This window comes from Schistocerca americana, chromosome 7 (assembly GCF_021461395.2).
Source record: "Schistocerca americana isolate TAMUIC-IGC-003095 chromosome 7, iqSchAmer2.1, whole genome shotgun sequence".
In the NCBI taxonomy this organism is placed as follows: Eukaryota; Metazoa; Arthropoda; class Insecta; order Orthoptera; family Acrididae; genus Schistocerca; species Schistocerca americana.
The window spans coordinates 547,625,819-547,651,314 of record NC_060125.1 but is presented as its reverse complement, the minus strand read 5'-3'; the positions used below and the strand labels follow the sequence as shown (position 1 = coordinate 547,651,314).

At 41.1% G+C, this 25,496-nt stretch overlaps 1 protein-coding gene across 1 annotated transcript in view; it reads right to left on the bottom strand.

Annotated features, from left to right (window-relative positions):
- Window positions 1-25,496, bottom strand: part of LOC124622509 (histone-lysine N-methyltransferase ash1) — a 329,323-nt gene that overhangs the window by 4,026 nt on the left and 299,801 nt on the right. The window contains exon 21 of the mRNA XM_047148230.1: window positions 17,050-17,175. Within this exon, the coding sequence (XP_047004186.1) occupies window positions 17,050-17,175 (126 nt within the window). The remainder of the gene's footprint in view (window positions 1-17,049; window positions 17,176-25,496) is intronic.

Genomic DNA, 25,496 nt, shown 5'->3' with positions numbered 1-25,496 from the left:
CCACTCAATGTCTCAACTGTATGAAGAACAGTTAACTTTACTCATTGCATTATTTGTTTTCCAGTCAGGACCAGGTCTTTCCTGTATCATATTACTAACTTCTTCACTTTTATTAGTTACCAAAAAATGTCATTAAAATGTGTATCTTCAGCATAGGGCCAAAACCAATATAATTACACATCACTATGACATTGCAGGCAAAACTCCACACAGAAAAATTTGCTGGAAAACACACAGATTAGGCAGCGAAACTTGTGTTGCCACTCATTCAGTTGCTTTTGGGCAGTGCCCCCAAAATTTGTAGGAAAAAGAGTTCCGATTTTCATGGAGAACTATTTATTTTTCTCACAGTTACAAACTCTAATACTGAACAATCCAAAGAACAAAATAATAGAGCCATCAAACTCATGTTTTTTCCATGAACACTGTTGCTTTGTGCACACACATAATTATTCTCCAATATTCAGCTTCTCTGGTGCATCACCAGTCTTATCAGGAGGAAAACCCTTAAACCCCTCCCATTTGAATCCCACATTATTATTATTATTATATGCACTAACAATTTTAACATGTTTGACAGTTAATTCTTAAGTCTTTCCATATCAAACGGGTTGCTCAACTCCAGACTTTACAGATAAATTGATATTTTGTATCACTACACAAAAAAATTTAATACCTCCATATAATGTTGCCAATTTACGATACATAAAGAGTTACAGAATGAATTTTGAAAGAAAAAAGCTGCAGTGCATAAATATGTGGCAGGCTTGAAAAAACATTGTTTTCTTCTGTCTAAAACAACCTATGTATATCAATTATCACGAATATGGATTATCTAACACCACGGGTAAATTCTGTCAAAAAGTCACTACAAATGGTCTAAACTAGGACACTGCTTGTTTTTAATAAGGAGAAGGGCTTAGGTACTACGACAGCTTTAAATGATGATGGTTTCTATATGTATTTGTTTTTAAATGACACACGTGACTGAATTCTTGAAAAATAAGCTAAATTTGGAGTTGAAAGTAAAAGAGTTAGAAATGGCTAAAAACTGTTTGGGGATGGAAATCAAATATGATAAAATTAAAAGGAGTGTACACGTTTAAGTCAAGATCATACTCATTAGCTGCTGGAAAGGTTCAGACTGTAAAACTGTAAACACTTTTACTTAAACTAAACTTGATTTCCTAAGTGAAAAAGAAAACAAGGTTTATGATATGAAACTTCCTGGCAGATTAAAACTGTGTGCCCGACCGAGACTCGAACTCGGGACCTTTGCCTTTCGCGGGCAAGTGCTCTACCAACTGAGCTACCGAAGCACGACTCACGTCCGGTACTCACAGCTTTACTTCTGCCAGTACCTCGTCTCCTACCTTCCAAACTTTACAGAAGCTCTCCTGCGAAACATGCAGAACTAGCACTCCTGAAAGAAAGGATATTGCGGAGACATGGCTTAGCCACAGCCTGGGGGATGTTTCCAGAATGAGATTTTCACTCTGCAGCGGAGCGTGCGCTGATATGAAACTTCCTGGCAGATTAAAACTGTGTGCCCGACCGAGACTCGAACTCGGGACCTTTGCCTTTCGCGGGCAAGTGCTCTACCAACTGAGCTACCGAAGCACGACTCACGTCCGGTACTCACAGCTTTACTTCTGCCAGTACCTCGTCTCCTACCTTCCAAACTTTACAGAAGGTCCCGAGTTCGAGTCTCGGCCGGGCACACAGTTTTGATCTGCCAGGAAGTTTCATATCAGCGCACGCTCCGCTGCAGAGTGAAAATCTCATTCTGGAAACATCCCCCAGGCTGTGGCTAAGCCATGTCTCCGCAATATCCTTTCTTTCAGGAGTGCTAGTTCTGCATGTTTCGCAGGAGAGCTTCTGTAAAGTTTGGAAGGTAGGAGATGAGGTACTGGCAGAAGTAAAGCTGTGAGTACCGGACGTGAGTCGTGCTTCGGTAGCTCAGTTGGTAGAGCACTTGCCCGCGAAAGGCAAAGGTCCCGAGTTCGAGTCTCGGTCGGGCACACAGTTTTAATCTGCCAGGAAGTTTCATATCAGCGCACGCTCCGCTGCAGAGTGAAAATCTCATTCTGGAAGGTTTATGATGTTGCTTATCAAGTCTGAAAAGGTAGCTACATGTATTTGTCTATACTTACAACAGCAGATGTTTCTTTCGGTGTGAGCTATTTAAGCCAGTATTCTGACATGAACTAGAAATGGGTTAAGAGAATTTTGAACTATTTTAAAGAAACTAAGATTTATTGTCTTCAAGTTTACAAAAGGGCATTTAGAATATGTGGTTTTGTAGATGCAGATATGCAAATTGTTCCTTCAACAGGAAATCCTACAATAGTTTTATTTTTAAACTGTGTGTCTCTGCAGTTCTATGGCAGAGCACTAAACAGGAAACTGTTGCTCTTTCTAACACATGGGCTGAGTATATGGCTCTTTCTGAGTTTTGTCAAGAGGCCATTTATTTAAGAAGAGTATTTTATGGACTGATAAACTGTAACAATTGTGTAACTTTGTTTAATGGTAACCAGAGTGCTTAAAATTTGTCTTTTGATATTTAGCATCATTTTATAAGGGAAGTAGTATCCAACAAAGTCGTAAAAACATTTGACTTACAGAAAAATGATATGCCAGCATATATAATGACAAAAGTATTAAGAAAAGGAAGACATTGTGAATGCCTTGATTGTATGGGTCTAGGTACTTTTAAGACAGCCATCTGAATATTTTGAAGTGGGGGTGCTGAGTTTAATCAAACAATTCAAACAATGTCTGTGGTCTCTAAGAGCCATGATCTTTTGTATGTCTTTGTATGCCAGTGAATTCACCTTGCCTTGTCATGTCCTCTGCGATGTGTGTGTGCGTGTCATGTCTGCTGTGTATTGTGAGTGTGCCATGTCTGCTGTGTATCATGTTGCACTGAGTGCAGTATAATGTGCGAGTTCCTCGTAACATGAAGAGGTCTAATAAAGTTCAGGTGTATGTCTCAGTGTTCTCAATACATGTAGATAGATAGAACACTAAATACAGCAACCTACAAACTGATCATTTGCATACTTTGGTTGTTTACAGCACCCCATAAATGACTTAGACTTTCAGTAAGATAATGCACCATTCCATTCTAGCTTGCACCACCCCATTCTCACCAAATGTTTCAGAACGGCTTGGGGCTGCCTGTGTGGCTTTCCTGAGTGACCCACCTCAATCCCATATAGAACACCTGGGACACAACCAAGTGAGATGTGCACATCCTTGACCCAGTTGAAAACTGGGGGCAGCAATTGACTACTTGTGGATCAGGGTACCTTAACTTGTCGTGCACTCCATGCCAGGACATTTGCCAATGACAGCAGGTAGGAAGCATGTGTTACATGCTGCCTCTAATTCAGTTTTCCATGAACGTTTAAACAAAACAATCACTACAATTAACAATGGAATGAGAATTAAAAAAACCTTGTATCTACCAGGCAATAGCAGACAGGCAAAATCAGAAATCATGAGTTTTCTCTACCAAGCAAGAGAGAGAAAGAGTTACAAATCATGTTCCCCTTGATGTGAAGCCCAGAAATGCTTCTAATTAACTCTTTAATAGTGTTATAGTAGCTTTCAAACCCTTCCTCTCTTCTGCTGGGTGGAAAAACCTCTGGTTCTTTTCATTTGATTAATTATCCCCTCTGCTCCCCCTGCCACACAAAGTTTTGCAGTTAGTTGTGTGGGAGAGAAACATTTGTTACCAGTATCTGAGTTATTGGCCAAACATAAAATGGAAGAGGATAACTGCTTTTATTTTATCTCTAATAAGGAATATTAATATTCACAACTGCCTAGCTTTACCTAATTCAAGAATCTATTAATGGTTATCATCATTTGAATAACTGTGGAAATTGTGATAGTGGAGGAAGAGATTATCACAAATAAATACAAATGTATTCCTAAAACACTAGATTGAAATAAATGAAATAATGGGGCCACTAGATGCATCTGCATAAAGATATTTTCATACGTATTGTAACCTGAATACAGCAACCAGTCACATATATGAAGTTTGTTTACATTTAAACATTACCTTACTTGTGGCTAGTTGCAGTTTTTAAATCACAATGTGTTTTGGACAAGATTGTGGGAAAGATATGTGCCACACAAATATATCCTCTGAACACAGAACAATAAATTGTGTATTTTGAAATAATTGTGCTTTTAAAATATATGTTAAATAAATGAGTAGTATAAAGATAATAGTATAATGTTATGTTATGTTGTATGTTTAAAAACACTTTTAAGCTGTGTAATGCAGCCACTGAAACAACACAAAGCAAAATTTACAGCAGATAAGCACAACAGCAGAACATTAGCATTTACCATAAAAATAACAGTCTTCACACAAACAAGCTACAGTAATGACGTTAACAATGTTGGAATGTTCTACTCACAGTAACATATTATGCACACAAATCTGTTTTAAATTAATGAAACTGCACTGAAATGCATATGAATGAGAGGATGAATGGAAAACTCACAACAAACAAATTTTTTCAGGCACTGTGAAAACTATTTTGCCTTCCATTTTAAAGCTGAGCAACTCAATCTGCCTGTCTCAAATACAATGATGTGGTTAATGCTCTCTGTGGCCTATTTGGATTGACTGACTGATTAATTGAGAGGGGTTATGGGACCAAACGGCAAGGTCATCAGTCCCAGCCTATTTGGATTTTTGTACATACTCATGTTCTTCATCTTGTGACACACATCTCATTATCAATTCACTACAGGCATAGTTACAAAAAAGAAATTCACAGGTTGAAAGTAAAATTGTTTTACTGTGTGATTCAGTAGTTGGGAAACTGCCAATAAAAATGCAGACATTGTAATTTAGTGTGAAATGAGGTGGAACTCCAAGCTTAGAAAGTGGAAGGAATCTGGAAAGGTACATCACTGCCAGTACAATCCAAGCTTAACAAGTGGAAGGAATCTGGAAAGGTACATCACTGCTAGTACAAAACCAAACTGCTACGAAATTATCCTTAATATGGTCTTTACTTGAATATCTACAAATAAAATAAAACCATGGCTTTTTAGATATTCATCCCATATGAACAATAATAGTCCTCAATAATAAGCTAATAGAACAGGTAGTCCATTTAAAATATTTAGGATGTGACATATAATATGAGAAAGGTATGGAGTATATAGAAAAAAAAACTAATACTTTATGTAGCACAATAAGGAGAACACTTAAGTGAAAAACAAGAGAATAAATGTAACTGAAATTTTATATATTCATGGCAGTTCTCACTTTACTACATGGGGCAAAAAGCGGGATGTTGAGAAATAAAGATTTATGGCAACTAGAAGCATCAGCTCCGAAATTTCTAACATTTGTGAAATGCGGCACTAAGGGAAACAAAATTAGAAATGAAGTAATAAGGGAAGAATTATGGATGCAACCAATTACACAAAAGGCAATACAATATAAAGAAAAGGGGGGAGAACTTATACTTCACAGGCTGCCATAAATCCTTCCTAAATTAACAATGGATTATAAATCATGGGGCAAGAGAAGTATGGAAAGACCAAGGAAGAGATGGTGAGATTAGAACAGGCTCTTGGCCTAATGCTAGAGAGACAAAAGAAGAAGAAGAAGAAGAAGAAGAAGAAAACTCAAATTTAGGATGACATATTGTTTTAGAGTACCGCCTGCACCAAGCAATAGATATTTTAACTTTCTTTTGCAGTATAAGACATTTTCTGAGGGTGAAGATAAATGGCTTGAAACTTGAATAAATTAACCTGTTCGATTGAGACTTCTACACTGCTGTCTTTTTTTTTTTTTAACATTTTTATATATGATATGGTGTAGATTGCACAAAAATTTTGTTAGCAGGCACCAAATCAATTAACCATTCAGTTTTTTATGACAATTTTTTCATCTTCGCTACTGTGAGAGCTCTTCTGCTGAACACGTGCTGATAGCTCTTAAGGTATGCATTTTAAGCCCATGTTTACTGGACTTTTTTTCTTCTTTTGGCCCATACTATCTCGTTTCAAAATATAAAAAGCAAAGAGCTTGCAGTAGAAATTGAACAAGTGCTTGTAGCTTGTAATGGTACTTTGACTTCCGCGCCTCCGCCAATACAAAGATATAATTTACGATCGCGCACGCAGAAGAGCGCTGCGCCAGGGACCGATTTTTATAAATAATTTTATTCGTCTTTTTACTTTTGCGTAGGTTTTTGTTTTTAACAACTAATTGATGACACTCTCTCTCTTGTCTATATACGAAAGACTTGTATTTTTCGGCGATATGTTGAATGTGCTTTTGGGTGGAAATTAAAATTATATTACAAAGCGAGGTTGTTTCAACAGTGATTCGAGGTGGTTATCGCCAAATTTGTAAATTGATCATGACAGTGACAACTTGAAGAAGTTTTCAACAGACGGAGAAAAGTGAAAGACGGGTAACTCTACAAGAGAACTTAGGAGGACAGCCATGAAGACTATATTGTAATTAACACTGCGTATCTAACAAGACTATAAGGTAAATTTCAATTAGTTTCTGATGCTATTTCCGTACAGTCGCTTTTTGTAGTGTTGCCGACCCGGTCTGCCATGCACGGTCAAATTACAGCACGATCTCAATCAATAATACGAAGTCCACCTTATCCGTAACTGAAACCACCAAAATTCAAGACATCAATCAGATTTTCTATTTTATATTTTTCACGGCAGAGCCCCGAGGATAAGGGAACGCTACAAGCTTTTAAGGTGTCCATTTCAGTGCCCGCATTTACTACATTTTTTTCCCTTCTTTTGGTCCATACTACCACTTCTGAAAGTTTGGAAGTCTGGTTCACACATACACATAAATATATTTGAAGTGCGTGTTCAGTGGGGACAATGTAGCCACACAAGCGTGCGTGTGTGTGTGTGTGTGTGTGTGTGTGTGTGTGTGTGTGTGTGTGTGTCAGGGGGCGGGAGTGGGGGGAGGGCAGGAGGCACCCAGCTGTATTTGTACTCTATCTCATTAAAGGATTTGTCACAGGCTAGCAAAGTTTTCATTCTTTTTTGTGTGCCTGTCAAAAACTCATTACTTCCACTATTCTGTAAGTAGTCTCCCTTACCTCCGAATTATACATATGTATACTAGCTTCCTGTCCACAGCTATGCCTGCATACATATATGTCACATATATTTCATGCTGGCAAAACTCTGATTCTATGGTGTGTTACACAACGAAACTCCAGAGAGGGTATCTGATGTATTTAGCCGTGTGACATTACCTTTGGTCCAAAACATGGTGACAAAGTTATTGGCTTGTTGCAGCACTCATTCTTAAGATCTGGGTGATGCATTGAACAACACATATAAGAGACGGTTTGTACTTCATGCCTTTAAATTATTGCAAGTCAACTAAGTACAGGGAAGAAACTCGCAACAGATCGTTTTAAAACATTTTTACTTGTAACCCCATCTCATCTCAATTACCCTACGAGTTGTAGGGATATCTTATCCCACAGTATTTTTGTACAAATAATGAGTTGGGCCCCCTCTTAAGCTGCCCCAATGCACGATGCATTATTGTACACAGCGTCACTGCTGAACAATGCTTACAGAGGAGCACAAGCAGGAATGTACATTATGAACCATGCTAGTGATGTAGCTCTATGTCTTACATTATGCAATGAAAAATCCAGACGTAAGGATTAAACACATCGAAGACTGTACAAGCATTGTACTCATTACTCTGAATTGTATCATATAGCAAACATCTACTGATGAACTCATTTTTGCAAATAAAATATAATTTAACATGCAAAGAGTAAATAGCTTTTCCAAAGGGTAAATATTTCCCCCCAATTTATGAGATATTCTTCAAATCAGTAAGTAACTTGTACTACACATTTGCTAAAGTAGCCTAATGTTCTTCCTCAAAGTTCAAGTTATATCCTAACCAAATTTGACAGAAATCGGTTCAGCAGGTTAGTAATAATAAATTCAAATGTCATGAATGATGCATCAGTTTCCACTGATCTCAGAGTTTATGATATCATACATCCAGAATTATGTGTCGTACAATGATATAATTTTGCATATAAATTCAGTGGTGTATGTGACAATGTCTGCAAAATTCATTGTGAAAATAGTTAGTAGTAAAGAAGTAATAAATTAAGATGTCATGTCTGATGAGAAAATGAACAGCGAAAATGTAGTAAGTGATAAACTTTTTCCTTTCATTTTGTGGGGGATGCCAGCCAGAAAAATTTTCATAATGGTTTGAAATTAGTTGTAAAGTTTGTTGCAAGTTGCTAAGGGCTATCGTTGTCAAGTGCTGGATGAATAAGATCTGGGTATTTGCGCATGTGGTCTACACTTCTTTTTCACCCCCACCTCTCCAGTAGGTAGTTGTTTCTTACCCCTAAAGCAATTCTTTCCAAATAGTAAGTAATATATGTACCAAGTTTGGATGAAATCGGTCCACTGATTTCGGAGGAGATATTGAACATACAAACATTTTTTATAATTTGCTTGTATATCTTTTTCCATGATCCCATTTTGATGAAATAAATCCTATATGGTGTCCTATGCTACACTGAAGTTACCAGTGAAACCCCTTGAAAATCCGTCTAGTTATTTGGAGACTGGCTTGTCCGAAGACAAAATGATAGACACGGCAAATTTACAGATACATTATTAGTACAGGTATATTGTTCAACTGATGCAATAATATGCTTGCACGAAACAAAAGCCAGTCATTCTATATCATAATTATTTATATGCAGAGACTAGCTCTATGTGCCTAGTAATAATAAATGTTGTGACTCGCCGATCTTTCAAAGTGCCGCCGCGCAGTTACGCGCGTCCTCTACATGCGGCGCTATCTGCCAGCCATGCAGCAGCAGCGCCACCAAAGCGGCCAGACAGCCAACAGATGCTAGACTTGGACTCAGTTATGATTTGACTGTTAAAGTGTACACACATTTTACTCTGTTTACTTGATCTGTGACTTTCATATATTGCATCTTCCTTGAAATATATTTGTTCAACTTGAAGTTATAACAATTGGCGACGAGGATAGGATTTTTCTTTTTCATCACTGACCCACATGTTTCCATGGGTACTTTAGAGCAACTATTGCAAGGTCTCATAGAATAGCAAACACTTCTCACAAATGCGATTCATGATTTCGTCACGGCATCGTCTCTACCTACTTTTCCTCCTTACGAGACGGCGGAAGACTGGTCTGATTACGAAAAACGTCTTCGACAGCACTTTTTGGCATTTCATGTCGCAGATGAACAAACATATAAGTCTCTGTTTGGAAGCCTCTCGTGTTGCCTTTTATCGTTGTCAAAAACAACCGAATCAATCCTACCGTGCTTGGGCTGCTGAACTTCACGGCCCCAGTAGAAAGTGTCAATTTGTTACTGAAGTTCACAAAGAATCCTACGCCGATTCCATGGTAAGGGATGCTATTATCTGATCGGTGCCCGACAAAGAAGTTAGGCAATGTGCCCTTCAGTTGGCGAATCCGACTCTAGATGAAGTCCTATCCACCACTCAGTCTTTTGAAATTTCTCACACCGCTGGAGAGCAAATAGAGGCATGGGGCAACGTCGGCGATATACAGCCTCTGTGCGATGTTGACGAAGCATGTGGCGTGTTCCCACCAGCCGACGTGGCCGCAGTATGCTCCCAAGTGGAGCCTCGGCCTAACCGTAAACAAACCTCTAAGAAACTGCAGCAAAACCCACGGCAACTTCCTTCATGTCCGCGGTGTTTTATGAAACAGTCACGAGAAGATTGTCCACAACGTTGGGCCGTGTGTCACAAATGCAAAAAAAAAGGGTCATGTGTCATCCGTTTGCAAATCCGGCTGCATACATGATGTTCATGAACATGACGCTGATTCTGATTCTGTGTTGTCTGTCAATTGTACTTCTTCCCTTTCAGAGAAGTTATTCCTCACTGTCCAAATACTTGGTCGAGACGTTCGCATGCAGGTGGATACTAGTTCTGCTGCCACTACCATCAATTCTCAGACGTATCTCCAGTTGGGTTCTCCAATCCTGTCACCTGTCACTAGGCAGTTACGGACTTAACAATAAACAGAAGATTTCTCTCTTGGGACAATTTGATGCTGAGGTATCTTACAAATCTGTCGTTCGCACTGTTCCCATATTTGTGGTCGACCATAGTGTTGTTGTTGTTGTTGTGGTCTTCGGCCCTGAGACTGGTTTGATGCAGCTCTCCATGCTACTCTATCCTGAGCAAGCCTCTTCATCTCCCAGTACCTACTGCAACCTACATCCTTCTGAATCTGCTTAGTGTATTCATCTCTTGGTCTCCCTCTACGATTTTTACCCTCCACACTGCCCTCCAATACTAAATTGGTGATCCCTTGATGCCTCAGAACATGTCCTACCAACCGATCCCTTCTTCTGGTCAAGTTGTGCCACAAACTTCTCTTCTCCCCAATCCTATTCAATATTTCCTCATCAGTTATGTGGTCTACCCATCTAATCTTCAGCATTCTTCTGTAGCACCACATTTCGAAAGCTTCTATTCTCTTCTTGTCCAAACTATTTATCGTCCATGTTTCACTTCCATACATGGCTACACTCCATACAAATACTTTCAGAAATGACTTCCTGACACTTAAATCTATACTCGATGTTAACAAATTTCTCTTCTTCGACCATAGTAACGCCGAGAATCTTTTTGGTTTCGATGCCTTTCATGTTTTTGGGTTCTCCATAGATGATTCTGTCAATATCGTCTCTGATGCTATTCCTTATGCTCAATTGGATTCCTTGAAACTTCCTGGCAGATTAAAACTGTGTGCCCGACCGAGACTCGAACTCGGGACCTTTGCCTTTCGCGGGCAAGTGCTCTACCATCTGAGCTACCGAAGCACGACTCACGCCCGGTACTCACAGCTTTACTTCTGCCAGTATCTCGTCTCCTACCTTCCAAACTTTACAGAAGCTCTCCTGCGAACCTCGCAGAACTAGCACTCCTGAAAGAAAGGATATAGCGGAGACATGGCTTAGCCACAGCCTGGGGGATGTTTCCAGAATGAGATTTTCACTCTGCAGCGGAGTGTGCGCTGATATGAAACTTCCTGGCAGATTAAAACTGTGTGCCCGACCGAGACTCGAACTCTGGACCTTTGCCTTTCGCGGGCAAGTGCTCTACCATCTGAGCTACCGAAGCACGACTCACGCCCGGTTTCGCAGGAGAGCTTCTGTAAAGTTTGGAAGGTAGGAGACGAGATACTGGCAGAAGTAAAGCTGTGAGTACTGGGCGTGAGTCGTGCTTCGGTAGCTCAGATGGTAGAGCACTTGCCCGCGAAAGGCAAAGGTCCCGAGTCCGAGTCTCGGTCGGGCACACAGTTTTAATCTGCCAGGAAGTTTCATATCAGCGCACACTCCGCTGCAGAGTGAAAATCTCATTCTGGAATTGGATTCCTTGTCGACAACATTTTCGTCCCTTTTTTCTCCTGGGTTAGGCCATGCAAACGACTTTGAAGCTCATATCACGCTCCAACCCACTGCTCGGCCTAAGTTTTTTTTGGGGCTTGGCCCGTTCCTGTGGCCCTTCGTGATCAGGTCAAACAGGAGCTGGATCGTCTCACTGCTTCAGGGGTCTTGCTTCCTGTCACTTCCAGTGAGTGGTCCTCTCCTGTCGTTGTCGTTGCTAAGCCAAATGGTGATATTCATCTCTGTGGCGATTTCAAAGCCACTGTAAATGCTCAGTGCCTTATCGACACTTACCCTATGCCTCGACCTGAAGAATTGTTCACTAAACTTGCTGGAGGCCATTATTTTTCTAAACTTGACCTGTCAGAAGCTTATCATCAACTTCCTCTCAACGCTGCTTCCCGGCAGTTTCTGGTCCTTAACACGCCTTTTGGCCTCTATCAATACCAACGATTGCCATTTGGGATTGCCAGCGCCCCTGCTCTCTTTCAGCGATTCTTGGAACAATTATTGCTCATTGTCCCTCGGTGTATAAATTACCAGGACGACATTGTTGTAACTGGCTCCATCACTGATGAACATCTTCAAAATCTCCGCAAACACTTTCATGTCTTACAAACTGCCGGTCTTAAGTGTAATCTTCAGAAATCAAAATTTTTTCAGGCATCTATCACGTACTTGGGGTTTCAACTCTCTCGGGATGGTATTCGTCCGCTTCAGCAAACTGTCACTGTGATCAATGCCCTTCTTTGCCCTACATCTGTTAAGGAACTGCAGGCCTTCTTGAGGAAAACAGCATACTACCACAAGTTTTTACCGTCTACTGCTTCGGTGGCTCAGCTGTTGCATCGCCTGCTGCATAAAAATGTGCCTTTTCACTGGTCAGCGTCATGCGATGCGGCTTTCCAGAAATTGAAGACTATGCTGAAACAGGCCCTATGCCTGGCTACTTATCGACCTGGCCAACATCTTGTTCTTGCCACGGACGCCTCTCAATACAGGGTCGGTGCAGTCCTTGTGCACCGTTTTTCTGACGGTTCTTATGCCTCCGAAACGCTCATGGACGCCCAACAAAAGTATTCTCAAATTGAAAAAGAAGCTTTGGCCATTATTTATGCTCTTCATAAGTTTGGTATTTTTCTCTATGGATCCAAATTTCATCTTGTTACAGATCACAAACCACTTGTTTCCTTGTTTCATCCATCGACGTCACTTCCCGATGAGGCTTCACACCGCCTCCAGCGTTGGGCCCTTTACTTGTCTCGTTTCAATTATGAGATTCATTTCTGGCCGATGGCTCAACATGCGAATGCTGACGCACTGTCTCACCTTCCCATGGGTCCTGATCTGACATTCGATGGGAACGAATTTTTGTGTTTCCACCTGGATGTTGCCGAGCAGCGGGTTGTGGATGGGTTCCCCATCACCGGGGACCGGCTGGCGGCTGCTACGGGTTCTGACCCTACCCTCTCTCGGGTTTTACACTGTATTCAGAAGGGTTGGCCCGATCGTCTGTCTGCTACGAGTTCTGATCCATTGCAGAACTACTACGCTTTTTGTTACCACCTCATGGCTAGGGATGGTGTTTTCCTCCTTTCCACTGACAATGCTTCGCCTGCGTCTTTGCGTGCTTCGGTCTTGCGCCTCCTTCACCAAGGTCACTGGGGTGTCTCTGGCACAAAATCTCTGGCGTGCTGTCATGTGCACTGGCCCGGCATCAACTCTGAAATCGCACACATGGTTACTGCCTGTGGCCCTTGTGCATCACAGGCAGCCGCCCCGAAGTCATCTTTGTCACTGTGGCCTTCGCCTGAGAAGCCCTGGGAGCGTATTCATGCTGACTTCGCGGGACCTTTTTTAGGTACTTATTGGCTTCTCGTTATTGACGCCTGCTCTAACTTTCCCTTCATTGTCTGTTGCACGTCGCCTACCACCGCGGCAACCACCCATGCTCCAGCTCGCATTTTCTCTTTGGAAGGCCTTCCCTCTACCCTTGTTACTGATAATGGTTTGCAATTTGCCTCTTCCGATTTTGCGGATTTTTGTGCCCGTCACGGCGTCATGCATGTCACGGCCCCTCCGTTCCACCCACAGTCAAATGGTAAGGCTGAATGACTGGTCCGCACATTTAAGGCTCAGATGAGGAAACTCTTGACTTCTTCTGCTGATGATGCGCTTCTCCAATTTCTGGCTTCTTACCGTTTCACCCTCATGGGCGACCACAGCCCGGCTGAACTCTTACATGGCCAACATCCTCGCATTCTACTTCATCTTCTGCGGCCATCCACATCACGGCAGCGGGTGCCTTGTCTTGGCCAGTTCACCGCCAATGACCTTGTATGGGTATGGGGATATGGCAGGCGGCCAAGATAGAATCCCGGCCGCATCTTACGACACCGTGGCCAACGCCTGTATGAAATCCAGACGGACACAGGTGTTGGAGTGCGTCATTCGAACCAGCTTCGGCCTCGTGTGCCGGCAATGCCTTTTCCAGATGCCGCTACACCACCTTCGTTTCTACCTGACGCTCGGGATACTGGAATCTCTCATTACTCACAACGCAGTCCTCTCCCCATCATATCGGTGCCAGCACAAGAACTGACGCCACCTGGAGACGTGCCCATGCAGGAACCAGATGACCATCATCTGTCAGAGCAACTTTTACTCGCCTCCTTCTCCTACAGACGCGGACACATCACCCATGTCTCCTGTTATAACAACCGGACTTGCCGCAATGGGCAGATTGGTGCACGGGGCCCCAGCAGATTCGACCCCCACCTCTCCTGTCATCTCGACCCGTTATCATCGGGGACACTTCCGTTCGTACGGGAAGCCTCCTCCTCGAGACTTTACGGCCAGTCAAACAACAACTATGGACATTAGCAATCTACAGGCCACCTCCATCAAGACCTGTGCAAAAGCTTCAAAGGGGGCAAAAGTGTTGTGACTCGCCGATCTTTCAAAGTGCCACCGCGCAGTTACATGTGTCCTCTACATGCGGTGCAGTCTGCCAGCCATGCAGCAACAGCGCCACCTAAGCAGCCAGCCAGCCAGCGGCCGCTAGACTTGGACTCAGTTATGATTTGACTGTTAAAGTGTACACACGTCTTACTCTGTTTACTTGATCTGTGACTTTCATGTATTGCGTCTTCCTTTAAATATATTTGTTCAACTTGAAGTTATAACTCAAATTTTCGTTCTGGAGAATTATTTAATAAAATTCTCAGATGCCCAATTATTTTCTCACTATCTTTTCAGTAGACGATTAACAATGCAAAACTTAAGTTACTTAGTATTTTTGGCTCCATGAGCTTGTATGATGTTATGAATTGTTCATGATACGCACAGAAACATCTGAAGAAATGGTCTTCACAAGACTGCAAACTATTTTCATTTTGGCTTTTCTGTTATTGTTATTGTTAGCTAATTAAATGAGTTAATGGTATCAGTCACAATTTATTTATTCCCACAACATGTTTCAGACATTTAAACCTCCAGCATCAGGCACATTTATGTGGATCAATACACCATGTATATGTAGTGTCATGATTTTGGTGTAGTCTATGGTACTGTCTTACAACACATATTGTGACACTGTCTAGTAAAAGTCTTCAAGTACTAGACCATGCCACAGGTTGCCCCAAAATTGTAAAACAACACATACACATCATACTAACCTACATAAACCCACCTGATGATGGAAGTTTACACCTCTGAAACTTGTTGTGGAAATAAATAAACTGTGACTGGTAACAGTAAACTTGTTGTTTCATTCAGTATCACATAGCTCACTTTCTTCACTTCCTCAAAGGGAGTGCAAATAAAAGCAACAACTGGTCACCATTGGAATTAAATTGAGTTTACCGCACTGCACTGACTCACTCATATCAAATGAAATTCGACAACTGGATCACTGCAACCTGGTTACACTAGCAGCCAACACTCTGTTTGACTGAGCCTTATTTCTTTATTTTCTTGTTAGCGAAAAAAGAGACTTGCAAGTATAGGAGCTCAAGCTTTAACATAATGTCTACAGAGGGAAACATTCAAATTCTATAAGCTGCATGCATCAATTACCATTCATCAAATTCAATTTTTTTCCATTTTCTCAATTTACATTAAGCCTACTCTCACGATGAAATTCTAATCTTCACAGAAAACTTGCCCTTAACACTTTTGAGTGCCTTGCCTGTAACATTACATTGTCTTTGGAAAGAATACCTTACCCCTAGTATTACAGGCATGACATTCTTTCCAACACTGAAGACAATGTAACATGGTGATCTCGGCACTTGAAGTGTTAGTTAGCAGGTGAGTACCACAACTAGTATGACGAGAGAACATACTGAAGAAAACTTGAACATCACAACTATTTTTAATACTTACTGTACATGTAAAATACTTCAATATTGTGAGTAAAGTGGTTCAAATGGCTCTGAGCACTATGGGACTCAACTGCTGAGGTCATTAGTCCCCTAGAACTTAGAACTAGTTAAACCTAACTAACCTAAGGACATCACAAACATCCATGCCCGAGGCAGGATTCGAACCTGCGACCGTAGCGGTCTTGCGGTTCCAGACTGCAGCGCCTTTAACCGCACGGCAATATTATGAGTAACTGTGGAGCTGTATTAATATCAATTAATGAGTACTGAATTATTTTCTGACAGTCCCAGATTCAGTACAGTTTGTGGTTATGAAGTATATCAAAATGCAATATGAATTAGGTAGGATTGCTATCCACCACTTTGAGGAGGCACTGAGTAGCAGACAGGCACATTTAAAGGTTTTGTTTAGCTATCCTTCATTAGTGGAACCACAGCACTCAGAGATGTGTATATGAGTTCTTGTGTGTGTGAATATGTTTCTTCATCTCATGAAGAACTTCGTCTGGAAGCTAAGTAATATCCAAATGTCTACTTTTAAGTGGGCCTGTCCACTGCTCAATGCCTCCTCTATGTGGTAAGTAACAATTCTAACCTGTATTGTCATTTCATCCAGAATCTCCCACTGTTTGAAACTGCAATGTGATTCAGGACATACAGGAAGTTGTAATATTTAACCATAATGGTAGGAAAAACACATTAAAGAGTCACAGAAAGAAAACTGTGTGATATTTAACATAGTACCATGATGTACAGATTAATCACTGGGTTAGTGACCATTTTCCTTTTATCTGTTTACATAAAGCAAACACATGCTGCAATAATTTTACTGCACACATACATGCAAAAACAGCGTCCTATGCAAGATATCTGGACATAACGCACAGTACACTGAATGAAAATGATAATCCACTGTCAAAGTTTCCATCAATACCATTAGCCACACAAATGTACTGGACACACAGCAAGCAAATTATTGTGGCATTAATATCTGCCACAAATATGGTCAACAAATGGACAATTAGTGTTTTTGAGTTAAGAGGTGCAACATAAGAAGAAAGGGATATACATAAACACTAACAGCATTACTATTAACATTAGCTCTGGCAAGTGGACATGCATTGAAGCGAATAAGCGAAGCAGCAACATGCCTTTCGTGCCAAAGTGTCATCCCTTACTCTGGCTAGAGGCAGTTCCTCCTCCTCATCTTGGTGAGTAGAAGGTTGCTGAACCTTTGCCTCCTCCTCTGCTGCTCTTGAGCTTGTGCTTCGGCCCCGCGATCTTGGTGCTACAGGTCCATGTGGCTGATGGTATAAAAGCTTCAGTTACACGTATGCAAGCAGAGTGATATGTGAAGTGTGCAAACTAATAATAAGTAAGTGTTACACATTAAGTGTTGGTTATCCAATCTCACTTAATTCACAGCACTGAAATATCAACAACTGTCTGCTCCTATTGCACCAGCAGGGTAATATGAATAATGACCATATACATTATTGTTGAAGTATTCCTTGTGGTTTTGAGGTTCAAATGGTTCAAATGGCTCTGAGCACTATGGGACTTAACTTCTGAGGTCATCAGTCCCCTAGAACTTAGAACTACTTAAACCTACCTAACCTAAGGACATCACAAATATCCATGCCCGAGGCAGGATTCGAACCTGTGACCGTAGACTGTAGCGCCTAGAACTGCACGGCCACCACGGCCGGCTGGTTTTGAGGTTGCAGCTGGATGACAATGACCTTTTGCCACCACATTTCAACTGACAACCATTCAGCCATCTTAAGGTTATTTTAGCATGGAGATTACTGGTGCATGTCGCTGACTTTATACTGAAAATTTGTACAGTGGCGCATGTGCTTAAGGTTTTACTGTACGACATCCCTCTGTCAAGTTTAGCACCTTTTGTTGAATACTGTTCTGTCTATAGCAGACAGCCGCACACACAACAGTGATATTGCATGTATGCCCTCTATTGAACTGTGGCCCACACAGTTAAAACTCAGTTGTCAAAATAATAAAATTCACTGTCACTGAATTTGTCATTAGATGTAAAATTTAGTCTTTCTGAAGATATCACAGAAATCACAAGGTCCCAAGACTTATCAAGTAGAAAGGCACCACCACATGTAATAATGTCTTCTGCAAAACATATTTCCACAGATTCCTTAATAACTGAATCCCAGTAGGATCTTGTCGCGGCCAAGTTTTTCATAGCAGTATAGCCTGTAGAATGTCCTGTGGAGTATCAACACTACTGGGCTGGAGAAGATGAGTCTGATGATCATGTTCCACCCACCTTTCATGAACTGTGCATGTTGTCTGACCAATGTAGGCTTTGCTACATTGATATAGTAATCTGTGGAATTCCGCCTTCCCCAAACCCAGATCATCTTTTGCTGAGATGAGAAGAGCACAAATTTTTATAGGTGGCCTGGGTTCAATATGACGTTTCGTAAGGATTCTGCCTAATTTAGATGAAACGTTACCCACATTTTGGAGGGACATCCCTTGAGGTTTATGGTCATGTTTACTCCTCAATAAACCTGGCTTAATTTCATGGGAAGAATATCTATTGCCTTTAAACGCAGACTGCAGGTGTTCTAACTACTTCGCAAGGCTCTCTCTACCAGATACAACACATGCCTTATGTGCCTGTATACAAAGGATGCCCACAGTATGTGAAGGGTGGTGACAGCTAGAAAGCTGAAAATATAGATCCACATGTGGGCTTACAGTAAAACAAAAAGCCCTAGTGATCTATCCACTTTCCAATGGATTAAGATATCAAGAAAAGAAAGACAGCCACCTTACTCCAAATTCATCGTAATCTGAATATTTTCATGGATAGAATTTAGATGTAAAACTCATGATGGCTCTTCCCCATTATGGGGACACACTACAACAGTATCATCTAAATATCACCAGTTTGGTTTAAGCTCTGCAGACTCGAGTGCCTTCTCCTCAAAGTCTTCCATAAATGAGTTTGCTACCAGAGAGAATACAGGACTTCCCACAGCAAGGCTCAAGTCTTTATGACAACGAATCATACTTATTAATAAGTTTTGATGTTGCTTCATTATTCACAAGTGTCCCTCTAATGGAGGGGTGGTAAAGATTTTGGCTTACAGGCCACGCCCAGGCCCCACTGCCAAAGTGCTCAGCCTTGCTTCACACTTCCCCCACCCCCATGCAGCACTTTCTGAGTGCAAGGACGGAGAAGAGGGGAAATCAGGGAACGCATTGCATTTAAATGGCCGTACAGTTGCACTGCATACAACCTGGTTTCACATTTCTCAACAACACAGATCACAAACAAATCAAGTTTTCAGTATTAATTAATTATATTTGGCATGCTGAAGACATAATTTAATTTTTGTCTGGTACAAACTGTCGGCACACGGACAGATGCACATGATTTCAGAGAGTTTCGCATGCCACATAATTGTGACTTATTTAGTTTCATAATTGAAAAAAAGTCTTTCACACAAATATTTCATGTCAAAATATTGTAGCACTTCTTCCATCTCACTAGAGAGACTTGGAAAATCTATCTGAGAAAAGCACTGCAGACATCCTGGACAGTTTTAAAGATTTGTTTTTAAAACTGGAATTACCTTGGAGGTCAATCAGTCTGCATATACACAGGGGCGCTTTCAACTGAAATGGCAAACTGTCTCGAAACTGATGTGACTTTTTACAGTGTCCTCAAAACCTGTATAAAACTATTGTTGTAATTCTTGCAAGGCCACAATGAATTCTTTAAACCTCTCACTTTCTTTAACTTGAGCTTAGGGAACTGGCTTTCTTTGCCAGAATGTGTCCCTTCTACAACACGATTTTGTTTTTAAAGTCATGCCCTTCAAATCAGAAAAAAGTTATCTTGCAATGTCTTACTTGGACAGTTTCCAGCTTTTTCCTTCATAAATTCAACAATAGCGAGTTTTAAATCAAAAACTTGTTCCAGGCATACCCTTGCCTTAACCAACACACTTTGCAGTAACATATGGAGTCTCCATACCCTTTCTTTATTACCACTGGAAACTGTTGCAATTGCAAAGTTTAAATTCCTTCTGTGTAGTACTATAATGTCATTTCGTGGCAAATAAGCAGTACCCATCACATATGTGAACTGTAATTCTCATCCCTCTCTTCTGTCATTCCCATTTATTTTAAAGGATTGTGACATCAGTCAAGGGGACAACCATAGAGACTATACAAGTGTATGTGCTAAAGGTGGGTTGCAGTTCTGAGGAGAAGCAAGAGTTTGAAGAGGAAATGCAGAAACAGATGGGAAGGAAGAATGGGATAGTAATGGGGGATTTAAATGCACACGTTGGAAGAGAAAGACAAGGCTGCGAAAGTGTGCTTGGACCAGAGGGTCGGGGCTGCTGAAACGAGGAAGGTTCTATTGGCGTTCTGCCAAAGGAATGGCTTGCTGGTTGGGAACTCTTGGTTCTGGAAAAGAGAGAGCCATAAGATTACCTAGTACAGTCAAGACTTATAGAGAAAGTCTACTTCCTGTACGACATTAAGGTAATACCACCAGAGGCCTTGGATAGCAACCACCATTTGCTGGTAATTAACCAGAGAGGGACTAAGGATAATAGAGAGACAGAAAACCAGAAAAGACATATAAGAGTATGGAAGTTGAAGGAGGAAGAAAGTGGGCTACAGTGCCTACAAGTAGTAAAGGAAAGCATCCCAAAGGATGAACCATAAATGGTAGAAAAGGAATGGGGTAGATTCAAGGGAACATTAGTAAGTGTGGCGGAAGCAATATGTGGGAGGTCAAGCAACAAAAAAGAGATGGAAGGAAACACCCTGATGGCACAAACGATATAGTACAGAAGAATAATAGAGCCTTTAGGGCATGGTTCCAGAAGAGAAGAGTAGAGACAAGAAAAGAGTATCAAGCAAGAAAGAAAGAAGAAGAAAAAAGAGTGGTGGCGGAGGATAGAGGAAGTTCAAAAAAGGTGTTATATGGGATGATTAAAAGTAAGAGGAAGAATGGTACGATATATTATGCCAGAATGGTGAACAAAAGTGGCCAAGATGTAGAGAATAAGAAGGAACTCAAGAACATGCGGAAGGAGTATTTTGAAGAACTCCTGAACCCGAATGGAGACTGGGATGAGGAGGAACAAGCTGAGGAGAAAAAGAGGAGGAACAACAAATGGAAAAAGACCTTACATGGGGAGAAGGGGAACACGCATTGGGCAAGATGAAGGGAGGGAAGTCACCAGGTCTGGATGAGCTAAGTGTAGAAATGGTGAGAGCAGCAGGAGAGGTGAGGATTTTTATTTATTTTATTTATTTATCCTGTGGATCACACATTGTACAAAGTATACATGATATAGGACAAGTCATTTTTCTTAACAAATATGTAGTTTGGAGAAAAAAATAGGCAATGGACTGCCATTTAAAAAAATGTACACAAAATTGTTCGTTGATGAATATAGTAACTTCACATACAGAGAATACAAACAATTTACATGGGGAACTAAGAAACATGTAGGCAATGTAGTGCTACCTTAAATTTACACAAATAATCACTGAGATTACAGAATAGTGAAAATGTCAACTGGAAACATAACAGAAGGACAATGTCAAAGGCTACATCGAGTAATGAAGATTGTGTGGAGACAGAAGATGATCCCAGAAGACTGGAAGAAGAGAGTAATTGTCCTGATCTTTAAGAAGGGAAATAGAAAATAGTGCAAGAACTCTCGAGGGATAAAATTGATGAGTCATTGTGCACAGATTTTTGAAAAAATCTTGGAAGCACAAATTCGAGCAAAATTAGAAGGAGGGATGAGAGAAGAGCAACACGACTTCAGAACAGGAAGGTCCACAATGGATCTAATTTTTGCTGTAAGATAACTGCAGGAACAGCATTATAAATACGGAATAGATCTACTAATGACCTTCCTGGACATTGAAAAAGCGTATGATAGTGTACATAGAAACAAAGTGTGGAAAGCCCTGGAGAACAAAGGCGTAGCAAAACAGATTATTTGGAGGATAACAGAAATGTACCATGGAAGTGTGAGCTTTGTGAAAGTGGGAGGAGAGAGATCAGCTTGGATTGAACAGAAGAATGGCTTGTGGCAGGGAAGTGCACTTTCACTATTACTCTTCACTGTAGCAGTGGATGATACAATGAGTACAGTAGCACAAGTAATTGGTGAAGGAAAGATGAAAACTATGGTGTTTCCAGAGGATCTGATGATTTGGGGGAATAAGGAGGAGGAAGTACAAAAACAACTGGACATATGGGAACAAACAGTACAAGAATATGGGATGAAATGGAGTATAAGTAAGAGTGAGATGATTATCACAAGAACGAAGGAGAGAGGAACAACTGGAATAACAATTGGCACAGAACAATTGAGGAGAATGGAGAGTTTCAAGTACCTAGGAACCTTGATACAGGAAGATGGAAAAAACGACAGACAAATAAACGAGTGGGGGAGAAAAGCAGAAGCATTTCAGAAAAGTGTCAAAAGCCTGATATGGAGAAAGGATGTACACCAAATCAGTGAAAAGGTTATATACTGGTCAAACTGTGTCCCAGTCCTGACAAATGCATCCGAAACCTGGGTTATAAAAGGAAGAGAGAAAAGCAAAGTACAAGCTAGTGAGATGAAATTCTTGAGGAACAGTATTGGAGTGACAAAGATACACAGGTTAAGAAATGAGAAGATCAGAGACTTAATGAAGGTGGAACGATTACAAGAGGAGACAGAGAAATCAAGGTTGAGATGGTATGGGCACGTTAAGCGAATGGAGGAGAAGAGGATACCTAGGAGGATACAAGAGATAAAATTGGAAGGAAAGAGACCAAGAGGAAGACCAAGAGACAAATGGCTGATAGGAGTGGAGGAATGCATCCAGACTGGACCAAGGTGAAGACAGAGAGATGGTGGGAAGACAGAAGACAATGGAGAGGCTTATGTTTCAAACAGACCTGGACAGAGGCTAGAAACTGTCCAAGATGATGATGATGATGTGACAACAGATCACTGGATAGCTTCTTTTTGTGCAAAAAGCCACTGGACCTGCAAACGCCTTTAATACCACAAATAAATAGTGAAATAGTGCTGATACCACGATTCTGCTGAACTCAGAGAGTTGTGCCAACTGCAAAATACTGCACTACAAATGCTAAATGAAACGTTGCATTGTTCCAGTTACTTACAAGAAGGACTGAGCAAACCTGACTGACAAGCCGGGTCCTTGCTCACAAGTGACCTACGCACACTGCACTAGTGAAATTTGGCACACCATGGCCAGCTGTACTTTAATGGGTACTTTGTGACTCATTGGCAGCTTGAGTTCTGTCCCATCATGTCCTTTCCTCAGCTTACCTTTTATTCAACAAACTGAACAAACTGATGCTGTTGCTAGAGACAGCCTTCAAAGGAGCTAGAACACCAACAATCTGTGTTTAAAGGCAATGGATATTTCAGATCACATTAGTACAGCTTTAACTCTCCGACTGCTACAGACATTCTCACTGCTTTCTGTGGTATGTGAGGCTTTGTCATCAACTTATCCCGCTACCTGCACTGGTACACAACACTCCGGCCACTACCTATGTACTTGTTAAACCATATGGTCCGCCGACTCACCGGTGTTGAATGTTCCTGGAGCGCTGGGTGTCATGACTTTATCGACTGCTCTGGGTTTCAACACCCATGATACAAAATAAATACGATTACTCTGACAACTGAAGTGTTTAACTTAAAGGCTCCTCTAGAAAGGAATTACTCCATATACAAACACACGTGTGTCAATATTGTTTCATGACTATGAATTACGTATCTCCTGCAGTTTTAGTATGATTTTAGAAGCCTATGATGAAAGCGAGGTGTCACTTTGGACTCATCTTAGTAAATTAGCGATCTTTCATCATTACTCTTCCATAACACCAGTTGTCCTCCATATATTCATAACTGTAATCACTCAAGGAAAGGGTGAACCTATCTGTGATATAGCTCTGATACATCGGCAGTCACTAGGAACCACAGTAATAGTAATAAGTTTTCACTCAATATTTGTTGATTCTGATTCTTGATATGTTTTCAGTAATTTTGTGTACAATTTGTTTCACACTGTATAGCAAACAGAATGTTTCATCACAGGACGGAAAGCCAAGTAACCTAACAAGATGTGTTGCAATACAATTACTCTTTCCCATGTGCATTGCGCAGCTGTATTACACGACTTATCACTGACGTGCCTGAGTGAATGTGTCAGCCACTATGAAACACTTATCATCTGATTTTAAGAAAACTATTTGGTGAAAAATTTTGATTCTTTAACATCTTACAGCCTTTCTGTCCATTATTTGTCATAGATACTGTGTTGCAACAAAATACACGAGGCATTGCATGAAATTTTAAGAATTCTGTAGAGGTAAAAACACACTGCATAAACATTGCATATGGTTCATTTTAGATCATTCATTGCTGCGTATAAAATGTAGCTAACATACTGAACTATAATGAAAAGGATAGATTGCTACTCACCATGAAGGTGACATACTGATTTGCAGACAGGCATAACAAAAAGCCTGCTACACATTGAGATTTTGGCCAGCGCATTGTGCATTCTTAAAAACACACACACACACACACACACACACACACACACACACACACACACACAGCCATGAAATAACTGTCATGTTGAATAAAAGCAGCCATCTGGACGGGGCGGGGAAGGGGAGGGAAAGGGTGAGGGATAGAATGAATCCCAGTATGATGATCTTGTGGCCAAGATCTTCATGGCAGAATAATCCATAGACTGTTCTGTGGAGATACAATGTTCAGCTATGGCTGGCTGACTCAGCTGGAAGACAGAATAATCCATAGAATGTTCTGTGGAGATACAACATTCAGCTACGGCCAACTTACTGAACTGGAAAAGGAGAGTCCGGTGTTCATGTTCCATGCACCTTTCATCAGCTGTGCATGTTGTGTGTCCAATGTCAGCTTTGCCATACTGATACGGTAATCTGCAGATTCCAATCTGCACAGCACAATTCACAGCACCTTTTGCTTTACTGCAGTGGAAGAGCCATTGAACACAATTGATAGCTTCTTGAAGTGTGCAAGGTGAGCATCAAAAAAAGTAAAACAAGGGTAATGGAATGTAGTTAAGTGAAATCAGGGAGTTAGATTAGGAAATGAGATACTAAACATAGCTATATGGGTGGCAAAATAACTGATGATGCATAAAATAGAGATGGGTGGGGGCATTGGCAGAAAGTGGCACACAAAGGGGATGAGGGAACGTGAATTAGGAGGAGGTGATAAGACAGAGAGGGCAGAAAATGTTATGTGGACAGAGGGCGTCAGTGGGTTGCCATAAGTTGAAGCCAGGACAATTTCGGGAGTGGAGAATGTGTTATGAGGATAACTCCCATCTGTGCAGTGCAGAAAAGCTGGTGGTGGAGGGGAGGATCCAGACACTCAAAGTTGTGAAGCAGCCATTGAAATTAAAGTATATTATATTCAGCTGCATGTTGTGTCTCAAGGTGGTCCATTTTGCTCTTGACCACAGTTTGGCGATGGCCATTCATCTCGGTGGACAGCTGTTTGGTAGTTACACAAACATA